An 18,840-nucleotide genomic window follows, 5' to 3' on the forward strand; every position below is an offset into this window, starting at 1 on the left:
TGGTGGTGGGTTGGTGAGCGAGCCCACCCCACGCTCGCTGGGGAGCAGTCGGCTGTTGCGCCCTGGCACACGGGGTTACGGCACCAACTCAGGTGTGGCCCAGCCACTGCTCCATCATGACAGAGGGGCGGCCGGGGCAAATCTGAGCGCGTGGCATCGTGACAGAGAGTAAGGGGTTATGGAGACACGTGACACTGCACCAGTGTTGCAAAAACGGAGTGGGGAGCCACGCCCAGCCCCCCGGGACAGGAGCTGTTTCCGCCCTGTGTGGAAGTGAGTATCGTATGCCTCCTTTTGTCGGCTGCGTCGTGCGCTTGAAAAGGCGCCCCACGTACATCGAAAGGCTGCCAGGGGAGGGAAGGGCCTGGTCACTCTGCCACTGCATATCCTGTGTGCTGCTCCTCCTGACCATGTGCACAGAGGGCTCCGCAAGGGGGAGGGGTGAAGGGGGATTAACGGGCAATGCAACATCTGTCAGATGAGACAAAACCACAAAGGGTTTGGTGCACAGCAAGTCACTGTGTGGCAAGCCAAGATGTGAATCTACAGTGCACCACCTGGCCATGCAGCTCCGTCCTATGTGGACGCTGCTCCGGTGCAGTGAAAGCCCCGGAGTGCAGCTTGGCTTACTGCTCCTGGGAAGCATTACTGCGCGGCAAGCTGGGAATTCACACCCTGGCTTGCCACACAGGAGGAGCAAAAGACTTACGCACGTGCCTGAACTGAAGCAGGAGACTTGTGACTCTGTTAGCCGACGGCCAAGGATGTTTGGTGAGGTGCCAGCTATGCCCGTTTATACCATCTGTGACTTTAACCGCTAGGACGCACTGTCCCTTCGCGGCGGGCAGCCCGGGCTAGGCTGACGGATGCCCCAAGGTCCTAACCACCCGTGACTTTAACTGCTAGAGCTCAGAGCTCCTTCGCAGCGGGCAGTCAATACTGACTGACAGGTGCCCCAATGGCAGCACTAAGAGCCTCTCCACACCCGTGACTTTAACTGCTAGAGCTCAGAGCTCCTTCGCAGCGGGCAGTCAATACTGACTGACAGGTGCCCCAATGGCAGCACTAAGAGCCTCTCCACACCCGTGACTTTAACTGCTAGAGCTCAGAGCTCCTTCGCAGCGGGCAGCCAGGATTGACTGACAGGCGCCCCAAGAGTTTGCCCCGTGGAGGCGGCACAACTCAACGCTAGGCTCTTAGTACTCTCACCTAATGGCCAGGCTTTAGAGCCAAAACGGCTGAGTTTCTTTAATTGTGTTGGCTGCTTTACAGTAAACCAGAGAAAACAAGTCAGGCTTATGCATAAATGGTTACCAAAATTTATTAAGCTAGATTCTAATCATGTGGTTACAAAATTGCTAGTGCCTACTTATTTAAATGTAGAGATGTTACACACACAAACAAGTTACAAAACTGAAGCCACAATCCCAAAGAAAGAAAACAAAGTATAGAGCTCTATTTCAAAATAGGTGTACACTAAAGATAGGAGATCAGGTGTGGGTGCTTCTTACCCTCCTTGCATCTCTCGATTCCAGCGGTGCCAAGCCAGGATCGGTCACTCAATTCCACGGAAAGACGAATAAGGGACAAGGCGTAGGGACCCTCTTAGCTGCAGAAGCCTTGGGAGGCTGTCACTTATCTGACCAGCAGATAGATAGTGAAAAGCACTCAAAAATCATGGTGCTGTAGGTCCCCTACTTATACCTCTGTACTCCTTTATTCTCTTTCTCCTTTCTTATGCCAAATTGAGGCTGGTCTGTCGGGGTGACGCCAGCTTTCGCAAGAGTAGTTTACACTTGCAAAGGAGAGAAACAATAAGTTTCGACTACTGGACATTTCTTTTATCAGGGTAAATATTTTCCCACCTAGGATGTTGGGGTGTGTGCATCACGCTATTTAGTAGGGGCTAAAAGCCATGTCTGTCCCAGGGCCTCTGCCTGCTGTGAGCTTAATCGTCCTATCTGTTCCCAGAGGCACATTGTAGCAGCACACCTGTGCTTTCACTGCTTCAAAGGCTGTGCTGGAATATATGTTAAGTGCCCTGTTCCGGCTTCCTCCTGTGTTTCCAGCAATGCTGGTCTGAGAGGAGGGGGGGGCTGGCTGTCTGGCTACAGACTCGGGCTCGCAGAGCTCTAAAATTGCAGTGTAGACATTCAGGCTCTGGGCTCTGAGACCCCACATGGAAGCCATGGCAGTCATTACAATGCCTCTCTCTGCCTAAGGTGCCCATCGCCCCGCAATGTAATTATTCATAGTCCGTGAAAAAAGGAGGAAATGGCTGGACAATACGGAAATACGTGTTAGAAATTGCTGATGGGGAAAGCTGTGTTGGGTTCCATCTTAGCCCATCCCCCAGCCAATGCTGGGCCTCCCTCTTCTCTAGTCCATTCCAGTACACCGGACCCTCGCTAGAACGCGCGTCTGTATAGCACAAATTCGCATATAACACGGTCGCAGCCATGGATCCCAAATTTAATTACTTTAATTGCAATTCATTCTAACGCAGTCCCCGCGTTAACGCGGTACTGTGCATGGATCCCAAATCCCGCGTTCTAGCGAGGATCCGGTGCATTAGGAGTGTCAGGTGACTGGGCTTCCACCCTTTGTCTGGGAAGAGACTGCAGTCATCATCTTGCCATTAGGAATTCCCTGAGCTTCCTTTTAGCGGAGTTTGATCCTGCTACTCCAAGTTACCCACCTAAACAATTCCTCTCTCCATCCTGGCTGGGGTCAGGAAATATATCCTGGCCCCCTTCTGATCTGTGCAGCTGGTGGCTTTGGGCACAGAAAGGTGATGAACATCAGAAAAACTTTCCACGCATTCTCCGGAGGAGCAAAGTGAATCGTTTGTGTCTTTTTCATCTTTGCAGGAAAAAACAAAGTTTTTCCACCAGACCCCTTGGGAGACATGTTGACTCCTCCAAGCTCATCAGAATGGTAAGTTCTGGAGGCCTCTGGAAAAGGTGTTTTTCCTTAGAACCTCTGCAGCAGGATGATCCTACAGCAATGTTAAGTGGGTGCATTCCTGATACCTTTGCTTTTGCTTCCCTCTTCAACTTGCTGTACCTGGTGCTGGGCACTCTAGCTCTTAAGCTTTGCTCATGCTTGGCGAGAGAGAGGACAGGATGGGCCAACCCTGGTGTGAACTCTGCCAACGTGAGCTTGTGCAAATCTGCTGGAGACTGGCTCTTTGAGGGCAGGACCTTGAAGGAGGGGAGAAAAGAGTTCAGACTAAGTAGTGGAAATTAGGAACTTTGGGATCCCTCTGATATTGGGCAAATCACCTCCCCTTTCTGTGCCTCAGTTTCCCAGTTCAGTAATGTCACAGTTATGGAGCTCATTGCACCACTGTCCCCTTTTGGTCTGTTTGAGTGCATCCCCCCAGTGTCAGGCCTCATGCCCTTACTTATCCTGCCATGCAGTTTTGCAGTTAGACCAGGCTCAGAGTACAATCCTTACCCACCAAGTATGCCAACCACTTCTGTGCAGGTCTGACTGGATGCCTGCATTTCTTCCCTTCAGGAGTTTCAGAGGGTAGCTCTGATACTTCCACAAGGGGGAATGAAGCAGCTCAAGTTCACCTGGGAGTAGTTACTCAGGGAGTTAATCAGTCAGGCAGGGAGGCACTGGGATATGCTAAAAGGTTAAGGAGCTCAGCTAGATGGGGAACTTCAGAGGAGAAAAGTTGCTGCCAGAGAGACTGCAGGGACAGGATCCTTCCAACAGACTGATGAGAAGCTGCCAGACAAAACCACCACTCCAAAGAGGGAGAAACAGGGCTGACAGCTGGGGAAGACTACACAGATGGGAAGTAGCTCTGGGAACAGCAAAGGACTAGATGGACTGGTTCTGGCCATCGCAAACAAGGGGCCTGAGCTGGAGCCCAGGGGAGTGGGCAGGCCTGGGCACACACCCGCACAACCCAGCCATGGACTTTTAGAGAAGAAGCTCTTAAACCCTGATTAGCCCCTACTAGAGCCCTACTCAGTCCCATGGGGGCCCTCGGGAGGTGACAGTGACCAGCAATGCACCACACTCAATGTCCTTTTAAAACAAGTATGTTTATTCGCAAACTGAACAAAGCATTGCAGAAAGTGACTTCAACACAACAAGCAGCCTGCGTGCCCGCCTAGGCTCATCCATGCTTACGCTTCGCGACGAGCTAAGTTATGATGGGCTTTCCTCTGGTGTTACAGGAGAAGAGCAGACCCAGTTTACATTAGTTTAGGAAAGCAAGGGGCTCTTGAGACCCAGCCTCGTCCAGTTTGCCTTCAAGAGAACATATGCCCCAGACTGTGCCCCCCCCTTCTTAGGCACAATTGCCTTTCTTACCCCCCCAAAACACCACCCAACCTGTGTGTGCCCGAGCCCAGTTACCATATGGCTCAATGGCCTTTGTGACAGGGCCATGGTGTAAGATCATCTATTTGCCAGTAACTGGTGTTTCCCAGCCAGCCAGGCCATAAGAGTTCCCCCATGATTGTAGCTATGTTGTCTGGCAGTTAAACCAATTCAGTCTTAACAGCTCTCAGTCCAAGGCCCCGTGACTTTGGAGAAGGGTAACGAACCTGTCAGCTCCCTCTGACATACCACCTCCCCACCCTATACTTACAGTTCTTTTTGGGGTAAAGATCCAGATGCACCACAGAGCACCCCCATGTTCAACACAAGTCAAATGAGCAGAACTGCTCTTAATTACCTCCTGGCTGAGCTTTTGCAAGGAGTAATTATTAAGTACTTCAGGGCAGGGGCTTTCTTTATTTTTGTCTCTTGCATTGAGCACAGCACAATGGTGTGTAATTAATGACTAGACTTTCTTAATATGTGACCATTATTTTCAAACTTGGGTGGTTGGTGTTAGGCATCAAAACCTGTATTTAGTCACCTAAATAAATGTCCTGACTTTTCATAGGCACTGAACACACCCAATTCCTATTGACTAGATAAGTTCATGGAGGATAGGTCCATCCATGGCTATTAGCCAGGATGGGCAGGGATGGTGTTTCTAGCCTCTGTTTGCCAGAAGCTGGGAGTGGGCAACAGGGGATGATGACCTGTTCTGTTCATTCCCTCTGGCACCTGGCACTGGCCACTGTCGGAAGACAGGACACTGGGCTAGATGGACCTTTGGTCTGACCCAGTATGGCTGCTCTTATGACTCTAATTGTTCCACTCGATCTGAAACCATGCCCAGCACTCTGAACTGTTAATGGTACCAGCGTCACTGCAGAGGGATAAACTGTGGGAGCTGTTCTTAGGTTGTGTCATCCTCTCTGCCTGTTTGAAAGGGCTGGCAAAATCTTCCAGGGATCAGTGGAGTGACCTGAGCACTGCCTTTTGTGTCTCTAGAGAGAGATGCTACAGGAGGAAGAAGAATCCCTGAACTAATAGAAAAATATTTGTTTGTAACTGTCAGTGGTCCTCACCTATCCCAATAGTTGCTGGACACCCTTGATGTTAGAAGGGACTAAAAAATGGGAGAGGCAGCCCTTCACCTTTTGTTCAGCACCTCATAGCCAGTCATTACAGGTCTGTAATGACTGGAAGTTGTTACCATCTCTTAGCTGGTTGGTAGCCTAGGTGTAGCAGGTCTCCGTGCACTTCCTAGCGGGCAGGTATCCACCATAGTCTGGATACCATGGACTGTATGGTATATCCGTACTACCGCCAACTCCCATATCGGAAGTCTCAGCCCCGAGGCTAAAGACTGAAGGGACCTTCGATTCACACCCTTGTGGTTAGAATAGTCACATTGGGTCATAGGGCGGGAGGCTGGTGCTACTTTGGTCTTTGTTGCATGTGGGGGTTGCACAGGGGACTCTGTCCAATGGTGCCTTTCACCAACACATCAAAAAGAATGGCCCTAGTCTTTGTTAAAGGGAAAACTCCATTGTACCCCTCCCTGACGAGAGAGAAGTCCACGTTCACGCTGAGAGACTACAGCCTGGCTTCACTTCTGGTGTCCTGGAGAACAGGGGGAGAAACAAGTAGTAACTCACTATGAGCAGCCTGGTTAAACACAACCCTTGCAAACAGGCTGGCTGTGGATTGAAAAGAACCAAGAGAGTGGAGGATTGGAGAGAGAGTGAATGATACTAATTAATCTCATCAGAAGATTTTGCAGCCCTTTGCAAGCATGAATTAACCCTCACTGCTCCAGGGTGAGACAGAGAAGTTCTATTCTCGTGGTTATCCCCATTTGTAAAATGAGACACAGAGATTAAGTGACTTGCCCCTCATCACCCAGCAAGTCTGTGACTGAACTGCGAACTGAATCCTCCCCCTCTGAATTCCCGGTCCCGTGCCTTGGCCAAAACTACCAAGTCTCTGGGAGCTGCAGGGGCTTAGCATCTCTGCAAGTCAGGCCACTTTTATTTAGGGGCCTATGTGTAGGTTTAGGAGCCCAGTGTTAAGCAATGAGTTAGAAAATGTCAGCCTACATTACATCTTCAGAGTGCTATACAAGCACTGTATATGTGCCCTGAGTATTACTAACAAACCATCGCATAGGGACATATTGCAAAAGCCCATTCTACACACCAATGGGAGACTGCTCCCCCAGTCAAGACCCCTCCCTAATAAACATCCTTTCCCCCTATCATCTGATGTGGAATTGATTAGTGATGCTAATGATCACCTAGCAATACTGGGTGGAATGTGTAAGCCCATGTGGTGGGAATCTGTAATGCCACTTCTGTACTAGTGCTGTGTACAAAATATCAAGACTCTGGCGTCTTGTGCTATGACAGCCCTCTAGTGTCGGAAAATGGAAGAAAAGGAGGACTTGTGGCACCTTAGAGACTAACCAATTTATTTGAGCATGAGCTTTCGTGAGCTCACTTCATCGGATGCATACTGTGGATGAAGTGAGCTGTAGCTCACGAAAGCTTATGCTCAAATAAATTGGTTAGTCTCTAAGGTGCCACAAGTCCTCCTTTTCTTTTTGCGAATACAGACTAACATGGCTGCTGCTCTGAAACCTGGGAAAATGGAAGGTTCTCCGCCTTTTAGGAGAGGTTACAAACTGACTAGTCAACCACACACCTCATTTGGAATTGTAAGTACGCAATGAGGCAGCAACAGAGACAAACAAACAAAAAAAAGCAAATACAGGACAGTACTATGTTAAACCTAAACTACTAACAAGATAAAGGGAAAGCAACGTTTTTCTTCTGCGTAGTCAAAGTTTCAAAGCTGTATTAAGTCAATGTTCAGTTGTAAACTTTTGAAAGAACAACCATGACGTTCTGTTCAGAGTTACGAAGGTTTCAGAGTTACGAGCAACCTCCCTTCCCAAGGTGTTCGAAACTCTGAGGCGCTACTGTATAAAAGGGGTGTTTGAGGTAACAGGTCAATGTTTCTATACCAATTTGAAACACTGAGTTTTACTTAAATGCTAAAGACTATTAATTTAAATAAATGTTTGGATGGAGCAGAGACAAGATAAGTAAACAGGAATACGGCCAGTTCTGGCATCCTGCAATAGAGCCCTTTTTTTTTTTTTTTTAAACCATTGAAAATCATGCACACATGAATGGCAGCAAAGCTGGTGAAAGCACGAAGGTTCTGTATTTGTGAGCCAAAGATCTAGGGCAAATTTCTAACCAGAGTTGCTGGGAGCAGTGTTGCTACGTGGAGAGACAGGCATTGGCTACTCGTTGCTTGTAGCCTCTGGATTTTCTGAGGTCAAGTCCAGGAAAGGAGAGCAGACTAGAAAGGACTTTGTTTCTAAATGTGCTCCTGTGACGATGTGACGCAGCAGGGAGGGGGGAGTGTTGACCTGGGAATGTGTCCTGGGGATGGGAGACCCGAGAGCCTGTAACCTGAGCTAGGAGGGGGAAGGGGAGGGGGAGGTAACACCTCTGCCTGGGAATGTGGACAGAGGCAGCAGCAGGGAACCTACTGGATGGGTTTAGCTTCAGTTTGAGGCTGGGTGGAGGAACGCAGGGAACCCCAGGGCTGGGGTCTAAGCTCCCTGCTCTCCCAGAAGGACTTGACTGAGGGGTCCTGGGTGCACCCACAAGCTGTTTTGGACTGAGTTCCTGTCGTCCAATAAACCTTCTGTTTTACTGGCTGGCTGAGAGTCTCAGTGAATCCCAGGAAGAGGGGTGCAGGGCCTGGACTCCCCCACACTCCGTGACAGCTCCTTTTTTCAGGTTCACTGTAGCCAGTTAAGTTGGTTCCTCTGGCACTACCAAGGGGGAGAGCCCAGGGTGGTAAGAAGATGCCCGCAATCCCTGTTCTGGTAGGAAAGCCTGCAGATGCCTAGCAAAACTCCAGAAGTGGTTGGTCGATCTATCTGCTGTGCTCATTACCATATACTGTGTAATCAAAACCACCCTGCAGCTAATCCCCATGCTAAGTAGAATTCCCTAAGGGGGAGAAAATAATCTCCCATTATTGGACCTCTCCTGGGGCCTGAAGCAAAGTTACAGAAGTCAACAGGAGATTTTCAGGCCAGCTCTGGTCAGGCTGGCCTGCTGCTGGCTGTGCCATTGCCATGGCAGCAGGCAAGCGGCAAACACCACTGATTTGGTCGACTTAATGTACCCTCACTACACACATCACCTCGTGCATCATTTGAAAGCTTATTATGTCTACTTTTAAGATAAGATATGATGTGGAGCTGTCACATAGTGCCGTTACCATAGAAACAGAGAGAAACGATTTCATCAACGCATTAAAATGACCGCTTTGAAATATTTGCATCCATTTCTGTTAGTTTAAGGACTGTGTATTATTTCAGGACATAAAATTGGATTTCTTTGTGACCTCAAAGCATCACCACAACAAGCTACAGCATCAAACAAAATCTAATAATAAATTTGTACAGGTATTATTGAAATGTCATATTGCTGGTGAGATTTCTGGGCAACGTCATAGAATATCAGGGTTGGAAGGGACCTCAGGAGGTCATCTAGTCCAACATCATCATCACATCTTGTTCATCACTATGATCTCAGTCAAGAGTGCATGGGTTTCCACAGTCTTCATTGCCTTGACATGTAAACCGCTCTCTGTAGGGGTGATTATTCTCACTGCAGACTCAACTGATTGTGCATTGTGCAGTGCAGTCTCCTGGTACTGGCACAAATAAGATCTTAGATGTCACTGGGCCCTTGAAGAATACAGGAAGTAGTTCATCATCTGAATTTTTCCATCCATGGTGATCTAATACCTGGCTTTACCTATGCATGAAGACATCCACATCTTTGTTTGCCACAAATGCTCTTTTGACATGCTCTTCAAAACTGTCCTCTCGCGGTGGGAGTTTGGCCAGCAGCTTGTCCTTTTGTGATGGACAGACTGAGGTGCAAGCAATTCAGGTCTCTGTGAAGCTCCTTTTCTTTCTCACTCTGGTCATACAGTCCTGCTACCAACTTCATTGCTGCAGAAATTGTGTTTTGTCCATCACTCTTTTCCAACCGGGCAAGATCTCTGAAGGGATAAGCTCCCTTTGTTTAGAAAACATTAAACACGGATTTCCCCCCCATCCCCAGTACCAAATAGGGATGACACAGCTCACAATCCTGTTTAATGCGTGTACAGCAGGAAGTCGGGAGTGTGTGCACCACAAATTGGCCGTACAGGTATGAAGCGAGGCGTGTCAGTTGTGCCGGTAATTGTGCCTACTTCCAGAAATTAAACACAGATAACATGTGCATTGAAAACATGGCACAGCAAGGACCAAAACATCTGTATCAGGTGGCCTAATTATTATGGTTCCTTTTGACACTAGGAGACCCCAAAGCCATATTGACACATGTGGAAGCATCCTTGTGTCTGCTTCCTCTTGAGTACCGTACAAGCCTTGGGTTCCTTCAGCACCTCTCCTGGTGATGGACTTTGTTACTTCCCTGTTGGAAAAGCCTCCAGCAAGGAGGAATGTTTGTGCTGGGCGTGCTCCTACACTCTCAGGTGCATTTTGAAGAACCATATATTGACAGAGGAATTTTTACAAATGACTTTAAACTTGGTATCCAGCAAGCAAACCTTTTCTATGGAGGCATAGGGCATCCCCCAATCACCTGGTATTTCCTGAATCCAACATTTTATCCTGTCCAGCTCTGTCCTTTTGTTGTTTTCATGCAGTTGCTGTTGTCCTAACTGTCAGACTTCGATTACAGAATTATCTATGTTAAATTCTTTTAAGACACACCTCAAGTACTCAACAGCCAATTCATCGAACGTGTGGAATTTGTCTCGAGCTGTCATTTTTGTGACAGCTGTGGCATCTCTGTGGCTTTCTTTGTTGCATGCCCTTAGCTCATGAATGCTTTCATCTTGAGCATCCAGTTGATGCCCTAATTCAGCTTTGTTTGTCCTTCTCATTGTTCCATCAGCATCAATATCAGTCACCCCATAGGATCTGTGCCTAAGAACAGATACTATTAAAACATCATCTCTTGCTAAGGACAGGACTCAGCAAAAAAATAATTTCTGGACTGATAGCTGCTGTGATTGTCCATCCCTTGCCCAAGAAAACCAAATTTAATTCTGGCATATTAGCAAAAGTTTTTTTTTATGCCAGAGTTCTTGACTGAGCTGAAGAAGTTCCATGTCCCATCAGAATCAAGTGCATCTCTCAGAGATCTCTCCACTTGTTCTTCACCAGCATCTGCTATTTTCGGTGCTGACTCCTCCTGTACATCTGATATTACATGCATTCCAGCAGATATGCTGATGGTACTTCTGGGTGTGATTCAGGATCACATGGGTTTTTCATATTGATTACATGGTTGATGATAAGAGCTGTACCATGCTCTTTACCCCTCTTCAGGGCAGAGGCAAGGAACTGTTTGTGGACTTTGTCTTCACTACTTTTTGTTAGGCCACTTGTTTCTCTCATAAAGCTGTGTATTGTCCTCTCCAACACTAATGCTGACTTGTGCATGAGAGTCACTGAATTAAAAAGCTAGTTTCTAGAATATTTCAAAGGCTAGTACTGCATGCATAGGTAATTTGAAAAATTAAAACCTTCTGCCAGGCAGACTAGACGCTGCATTGTATGTGGTTATGTCTACACTGCGCACCTTACAATGGCACGGCTGTGCCTCTGCAACCGTGCCATCGTAAGGCGCGCCGTGTCACGGATCTTTCTCTCCGGCAGAGAGCTTTCCCGGCAACAAAATAAAACCACCTCCAATGAGGGGCGGTAGGTTCATCAACGGGAGCACAGCTCACGCTGCTGAAGTGCTGTCCACACTGGCACTTTTCGTTGCTCAAACTTTTGTGGTTCTGGGGGCAGTGTGTGTTTTTTCACACCCCCGCGCAACAAAAGTTTTAACAATGAAAGTGCCAGTGTAGACTTGTATGTACAAAAGCTTATACATGGAAAAGCATTTCATTAGGAGTTCACATACTTTTATATCTCCCTATTGTGCTACACAGACTGTGGGCATGCAATCTACTGCTACTCCGTGAGAGACTGATCTGGTGAGCAAACTTCAACTGAAAATTATAAATGATTATTATAATCACTTGTGAGATACTTTGACAATTAAGAGATGTGAATATACTGCAAAATATTGATGTTTGCTGTCTTTCCCATGGGCTAAACAGCTTCATCATTTCTGAAAGAAACAAAGCTTGCCTATGCAAAACCAATAAACATCTTTTCATCCATTGTCATTAGGTAGTTTTGATGAGTAAATCCCACCTTTAAGGTGTTGAAGTTAACTCAAACAGTACACACGGTAGTCATGGCCCAGTTGCAGTGTTTCTGGAGCTGTGCAGAAACTTTCTTATTGTGGATCCCATCCTTTCACCTCACCTTTAGCACCACTTGACAGCTCAACTCCGTACCTCACCTAAACCTATATAAAATAAGCTTACAAATGATATCTAATGTGCGGGGGGAGATGTAAGGAGGGTTTTTTGGGAATTGTTATACGCCTCCAGTTCTTGGAGCCATCTTTGCATGGCCACGGGTTCAGCGCTCTCTTTAGGGGCGATGGGATGCAGAGTTGGGCTGCTGGATAGGTGCAGGGTTCAGTCTTCACCTGCCACTGGGGGAAGAGCGTCCAGCGCTTTGAAGAACAGAGCACTGTGGTGGGAAAGGCCTTAGTGATACAAGATCTGAAATGCCATCTTGGGGCAATCTCTGACCCAACAGGCCTTGCTGGAGAGGCAACCCCTAGAATTCCCCCCCCCCCCCACATGCAGACACTCTCTGGACCTGCAGGGGTAAAGGGCAAGGAAGCTGGGTGTAACTACCCAGCACAGGATCATGCCAGGATGCATTGTGTCAGGGAATTCAATGTGACGTGGGAGTTGCAGTAACTGCAAACGGTCAGGACTCTGGTTTCTCGCATGCGAGACGTGTGCTAATATCTTCTGCCTACGGGTGGCAGCAGGCACCTATGCATTCTCGCCTCGGCTGCATTGAACGGTAGGCTCCTTACTGTGTAAGGCTACTGACTCTGTGATCAAGATTAGGCTCTCTGATCTCTACAACCAGAGGTGGCTGGGCAGCCATATCTGAGCCTGGCTGGAGTATTGTGGTGGGAATCTCCAGGGAATGCATGAATGCTTCGGTGCCGGTTCTATACTGGCAATGCCCAGGGCTAGCCCAAGGCTCGTAGCACTCTGCTGGGGAGAAGGATGTGGCTGGCCCTTGTCTATTCATCCAGCCCCATCCTCTGCTCCTGCTGCTATTCCTATCAGGAACCATGGCTACAGACACTGCGGTCCTCACTGGGGCTTGAACCCAGGACTTTCAGCATCAAAAGCACATGACTCCGCCCCTGGAGCTAACAGAGCTCCTATGGCTGTGAGCATGTAGCAGGCTAATACAGCCCGGGGGGGGGCAGATGCTAGAAGGCGACATGATCACGCTCGCTAAGTCAGAGTATTGCACTGAGATAGCAGAGCCCCCAACTAGCTGCTTCTCTGTCTAGTGATGCCCACGCTGGTAGGTCTCCAGAGCCCTGATCATAGGCATTGTACGTGGGGCACAATGGGGCTCCTGTCTGTCAATTGTTGCTGTCCCATTGTTGCTGTCAGCTCCCAGGTGGTAGGAGCAGAGAGACCCTTTCACAGGTGCCCATCAGTCATTGTGGGGATTGCTGCAGGGTCCAAGCAGGCAGCTCTGAACCTTTCCCAGTCTGTGAGCCTTCCTCCTATTCAGCAATATGGGAAAGTCAGAACGGTCATAGCCCCTGACACCTGGTCTTGACCCCCAGGTTGACAACCCCTGATCTAAGAGATCTCTCTTTGCTGAGGGTGGGGGAGGCTGGAGGAATGTTGCTTGCGATGAGAATGCAGGACAGGGTCCTAAGAGTTAACCTCTGTTGCAGTCTGCTCTCCCCAGCCTGCCAGCCCACCCATGTGTTCACAGCTCCCCGGTTGTGGCTGTGTTCTCCAGAGAGCCTTCCTTTATATGTAGCCCCTCAAACACAAGTGAAAAGGTGTGTGGGGGTGGGAGCAGCAGGTCAGTGACCACAGCTGGCCCTTGGGCACCTCTGTGCGTGTAACCTCTTCTCTGCTGGGTCACTCGCTCGAGTCAGGCAGAGTAGTGCAACCTTGCTGTGTGAAAGTGGACCTGCAAAGCAGACCACAGTGCTTGCTCCAGTTCCCAGGTCTGTATCTAGGCGGCCTCATCATAGCTTGCCTCTGCTTGCCTTGTACATCTGGAGGGTCACCTCAATGTTCCCCTCTCTCTGCTGGAAGATCTTAGCAAGATCTTCGGAGGACCTGACTAGTGAGGTCCCATGTGGCTGCTGTAATCTGAGCTGCTGCCCTGCCTGCTCCCAGGGAAGAGGGATGGGGATGCTGGTTCTTAGACAAGCTTCAACTTCCACTCCCCTTCAGCTGGGAGCCACATGTAAGCTTGGGGGCTTTTAACCCCTTTATGTGCAGCTTCAAGGGAACTACAGTGACAGCAGTGGGTTGGAGTTGCCCACTCGCTGTGCTAGGGGATCCTCTGCCTTGAGGCCAGGTACAGATGAGTTTAGCACTGGTCAGAGCCCTCGTTTCCAGGCAACTCCTGGGCTAGGCCTATTCTTATCACCATGTTAATGACACCACCCCCACCATCCCACTCTGGAAGGGCTCCCGCCAGCACCAACCCAGGTTCAGCTGTAGTGGTAGGGATACTCTGTGTCTCCCGGCAGTGTAGACACAACCTCAGAGACTGCATCAAGGTGGGGGAGAGGGGAAAGGAAGAGTTTGAAGGGCCAAAAAAGATGCAAGGTGTCCAAAGGGGTTATAACTAGGAGTAATGGGGAAAAAATGGGAGGCTGCATGGCATAGGACACCTGGGTTCTATTCCCAGCTCAGCCACTGCCTTCCTGTGTGACCCTGGGCAAATTACATCCCTTCTCTCCTTCCCCTCCAACCCTCTGTCTGTTAGGTTGTGAGTTCTTCAAGGGACTGTCTTGCAATGTGTAGGTGCAATGCCTAGAGCAATGGGGCCCTGATCTAGACTCAGCTTTAATAATAAGGGAAATTTATGCTGATTACCAGTGGCTTTTGGAATAATCCCCCAAGGAAAACAATGTTGGAGCCCTTGTGTAGATGGGGCCCACCAGCTGCTACCATTTTAAACACCATGTCAACTCACCTGGCTCAGAGCAGGTCTAATTAACACAGTCCCCTACCCTCCCACCCTCACTTCAGGCCACCTTCACCCATCGCAAAGAAGTAGGGATACTGTAGGTCTGGGTTTTCCTTGATGTCATTTCTTCTTTGAGGCTCCATCCTCTGTCCGGGTGGATTTTTCAAATAACAGGAAACGTCTGGGATTTTTGCAGAGGAGATGCTGGTTCGCTTCCCGATTGGTCTGTCCCCTGCATCTGCACCTGTTTGGTCCATTGCCCAGCAGCCACAGCTGCTGGATCCCTCTTGCCCACCCAGGCCCCGGCTCCCAGCCCGGCGGGGAGGCACTGTCTGATGTCTGGCACTGCATCCTGGGCTTGCACCAGCCCCCCCACCTCCAGTTAGTACGCCCTGCTGCAGGTGTCCCCGCCCCCGGTCTCCCCTCCTGTCCCCTCCCTGCCCCTCCCGCAGTACCCTCTTTTTGGGAACCTGAGCTATAGTAACCCTACAAAGAAGCAGAAACTGGGGGGCAACAGCCCCATCATGTTGGAGACAGGGGACTTACCTCTGTGCTGTGTGATGCTCCAGAAAGGATCTAATCTCTGTGTGTTTACACTGTGCCCATCTCCAGGGTATGTTGGCACCTGTTCGGTTTTTGTGTGAAACCGGTCCTGTCAGGTCTGAAAAAAGAAAGATCTGGCTAGAGATTAAGGCTCCATTTCAGCAAAACACTTCACCAAGTTCCTGCTTGCTTTGCTGAACCAGGCCCCCTGGGAGGGCCAATAGGGCCACTGTCAAACTTCTGTTTCTCTCTGCAGACTCGGCTAGGAGACCGATCAGCCAGCAGTCCTGCAGGGAAACAACCAAAGGCTGAAACAACTGTGCAGGAAGGTAGGACAATGAGATGGTTTGCGTTGCAACAACACCAGGTATTAACTGATCACAGTTCCTGCCTGCCCTGTGCTGCAACAGTGATTTGGGTCCATTCCCAGCACCTCCTGGGTCCAGTCTGAAGTTCTAAATCTCTATGGATACATAACATAGTTCGATACATGTCACAGCAGGGGGGTCTGGGGGGGCCTTGTGGATCAGTTCCATTCCATTGGGGGAACTCACACAATGCCTGGGGTGGTTGCCCGACGCCTAGCTCATTTGGGTGCTGCCAATCCTTTGCTTTTGGGAGCATGATACGGTTTGCAAACTCTATGAATTCCTGGGCAAGGTTAATGTATTGCTGTGAGCTAATCAGCCCTGCCTGCCACACCTGTGGGTGTTAGGCCAGAGGGGTGGGGCTAAAAATGGGAAAGATGCTCAGAAGGGGGCTGGCTGGGAAGTTGCTCAGAGCAACAGACCTGTGGAGAGAGAAGCTGGGCAGGAATCCAGAGCTGACTAAATCTGATTCCTGATCAAGTCCCCCTGGAGGGGTTGTAGGCCCTGACAAGGAACCATTCGGATGTACCTGGGACCGGCTGATGAATTTTAAGATGAGCCATGTAGAGGAGACAGGAGGACAGAGAGCTAAACCCAGAGGGCAGATGGATGAATAACCCGAGGAACTGCGGACTTAAGCCAAGTTTACAGGCAAAGACTCCTTTGTTTAGTGACTTTGGTCTCTGCTACCCTGGAAGGGAATTGAGCTTGTGTAATGACTGGCTAGAAGGCTGCGCTACGTAAGCCACCAGAGCGGGCTAGAAACACAGCTGGGGAAGCTGAGGCAGGGAGCCCGCGGCACCATGTCTCACCACCAGGAGGCATCGATTCAGTCACAGGGAGTCTTTCACAAATTAAAGGAAAACCAGTCCCTAGGGCAGTGGTTCCCAAACTTGTTCCGCCGCTTGTTCAGGGAAAGCCCCTGGCGGGCCGGGCCAGTTTGTTTCCTGCCGTGTCTGCAGGTTCGGCCGATCGCGGCTCCCAGTGGCCAACAGAAGCTGCTGGAAGTGGCGTGGGCCGAGGGACGTATTGGCTGCCACTTCCAGCAGCTCCCATGGGCCTGGGAGCAGCGAACCGCGGCCAGTGGGAGCCGCGACTGGCCGAACCAGCGGACGCGGCAGGTAAACAAACCGGCCTGGCCCGCCAGGGACTTTCCCTGCACAAACAGTGGAACGAGTTTGGGAACCACTGGTCTAGTGCATTGTGATGGGTCAGTGGCTGCATACGGTGGGGCAAGCTCGTTCTGGACGCAGCCCTGCTTAAACCCTACATGGCGCTTGGGCCTACAGGGTCCCTCTGCACGGGGGCGGAATCCCATTAGCAGCACAGATCTGTGTGGTGTCCATTTTATTTTATTTCCATTTCATTGCTGCTTAAGGATGTTAACCTGCCTGTGTAGGATGATGGGCAAAGCTTGCCGTTGTTCTCCCAAGCTAAGCGGGGCTGGGACTGGTCAGTACGTGGATGAGAGGTTTCTCTTTCCCAGCAGATACAATGTGAAGTTGCCTAACCCGGCTGAAACAATCCCACACCCTGGTGTTGTTTGGATCAGTTTATTCCCGGCTGACATGAAAGCCAGATCGAATCGTTAATGGTTCACATGAGCGAGCCTTTTATCCCAAGCGCTGCCTGGCAAACTGTAATCAGGCCATCGCTAGGTATCTGCTCCACGACTCTGAGCTGGGCCAGCAGAGCGGGATTTATTGTGTGTGTGTATTGCTTGGCAAGCACTTGTCCCCTTGCCTGGCTAATCTTGTGTAATCCCTTTATAAAGGCACTATAAACATTTGGCTTCCTCGGGGGCTTTGTTTGCATTTCAGTGTAATTAGGATTTCCTCCATATGAACTTGGAAGGGGCGAGGGAGAGGGAAGGGGGAGAGACTCCTTTGATGGCAGCAATCCTCTGGCCTTTGAAGATGCTGCCTGGACCTGGCATGTGAGCGCTGCCTGTTTCTGCTGGAGCCGGGAGATGCTCCTATGAGGGAAGTGAGAAATGAGAGCCCCATGCATCCTCTCTCTAGGGTTGCCAACTTTCCAATCACACAAAACCGAACATCTTTGCCCCACCCCTTCTCTGAGGCCATGCTCCCACTCACTCCATCCCCCTTCCTCTGTCCTTCCCTCCCTCACGCTCACTCACTTGCTCGTTTTCACCAGGCTGGGGCAGGGGCTTGGGATGCGGGGGTGGGGGAGGTGATGGCTCCAGCTGGGGGTGCGGGCTCCAGGGTGGGGCCAGAAATGAGGGGTTCAGAGTGCAGGAGAGGGCTCTGGGCTGGGGCAGGGGGTTGGGGAGGGCACCTGCTGGGCGTATAGGCTCTGGAATAGGGCCAGGGATGAGGGGATTGGGGTGCAGGAGGGGGCTCTGGGCTGGGGCTGGGGGTTTCAGAATGTGGGAGGAGGATCCCGGCTGCAGCAAGGATTGGCATGTGGGAGGGAGTACGGGCTCTGGGCTGGGGGTGTGGGCTCCTGGGTGGGGCTAGAAATGAGGGGTTCAGGGTGCGGGGCCTGGGCTGAAGTAGGGGGGTCCGGGCTGAGGTAGGGAGGTTGGGGTGCGGGAGGAGGTACAGGCTCTGGGCTGGGGGTGCGGGCTCTGGGGTAGGGACAGGGATAAGCATGTGCTCAGGAAAGGGCTGTCCGTGGCACCGGATCCCTCCCCCCCAGAGTCTGCAGGGTTGAGGCCGTGGCAGCAAGGAGAATGCCTTGCCTCAGAGGAGCAGGGAAAGCCTGGTGTGTGTCACACCCCAGCTGGCAGGGGAGGGCAGAGCCACCCAGAGCAGCAGTGCCCCCAGTCTCTCTCGTTCTACCCTAAAACACCAAGTTTCCTTGCATTGAGGCAGGTGTCCTGCGGCAACTCCCTGTGCAGCCCCTCTGTGTGCCCTGATTTGGGCCCTGCTCCTTTCTCCTGCCCTGCTCCTTTCTCCCACCCTGCTTCCCCAGCCCCAGGGCTTGCTGGGTGCCCCACAAGGGGGCACTAAACCAGCCCACGACTCATCCTTGCCCTGCCTGGCACTGGATGGACCCTCAGTGTTTTCATTTCACTTGGGCTTGTTGCTCTGCTCCCCGACGGCATGGGGACTGTTGAATCTCGCACCCACCACTGCGGTCTATAGGTGCTCAGAGTAAAGAGACACCCCCACCATTCCCAGTCTGGCCCATCTCCGCTGCTGCTCCTCTGGCAGGGCTGGGTGTTTAAGGGTCAGGCTAGCTGGGGAGCAGGGGAAGATGCCAGGCCTCCATGTATTCTTCTTTAGCAAGGAAGCACTTGGCAAATAAGTGCGTCTTCCACCATCTCCATCCCACTCCTAACGGGTTGCATTAGGGATGGAGGAGGCTGGTGCGGGAGCAGCAAGAGGGAGAGGCCAGGTCTGTGAG

General features: G+C 50.6%; 1 protein-coding gene across 1 annotated transcript in view; it reads left to right on the forward strand.

Annotated features, from left to right (window-relative positions):
- Nucleotides 1–18,840, forward strand: part of LOC140908098 (uncharacterized) — a 64,181-nt gene that overhangs the window by 14,901 nt on the left and 30,440 nt on the right. The window contains exons 3-4 of the mRNA XM_073335073.1: nt 2,871–2,937; nt 15,357–15,429. Of these exons, the coding sequence (XP_073191174.1) occupies nt 2,871–2,937; nt 15,357–15,429 (140 nt within the window). The remainder of the gene's footprint in view (nt 1–2,870; nt 2,938–15,356; nt 15,430–18,840) is intronic.

This window comes from Lepidochelys kempii, chromosome 3 (assembly GCF_965140285.1).
Source record: "Lepidochelys kempii isolate rLepKem1 chromosome 3, rLepKem1.hap1, whole genome shotgun sequence".
Classification (NCBI taxonomy): domain Eukaryota; kingdom Metazoa; phylum Chordata; order Testudines; family Cheloniidae; genus Lepidochelys; species Lepidochelys kempii.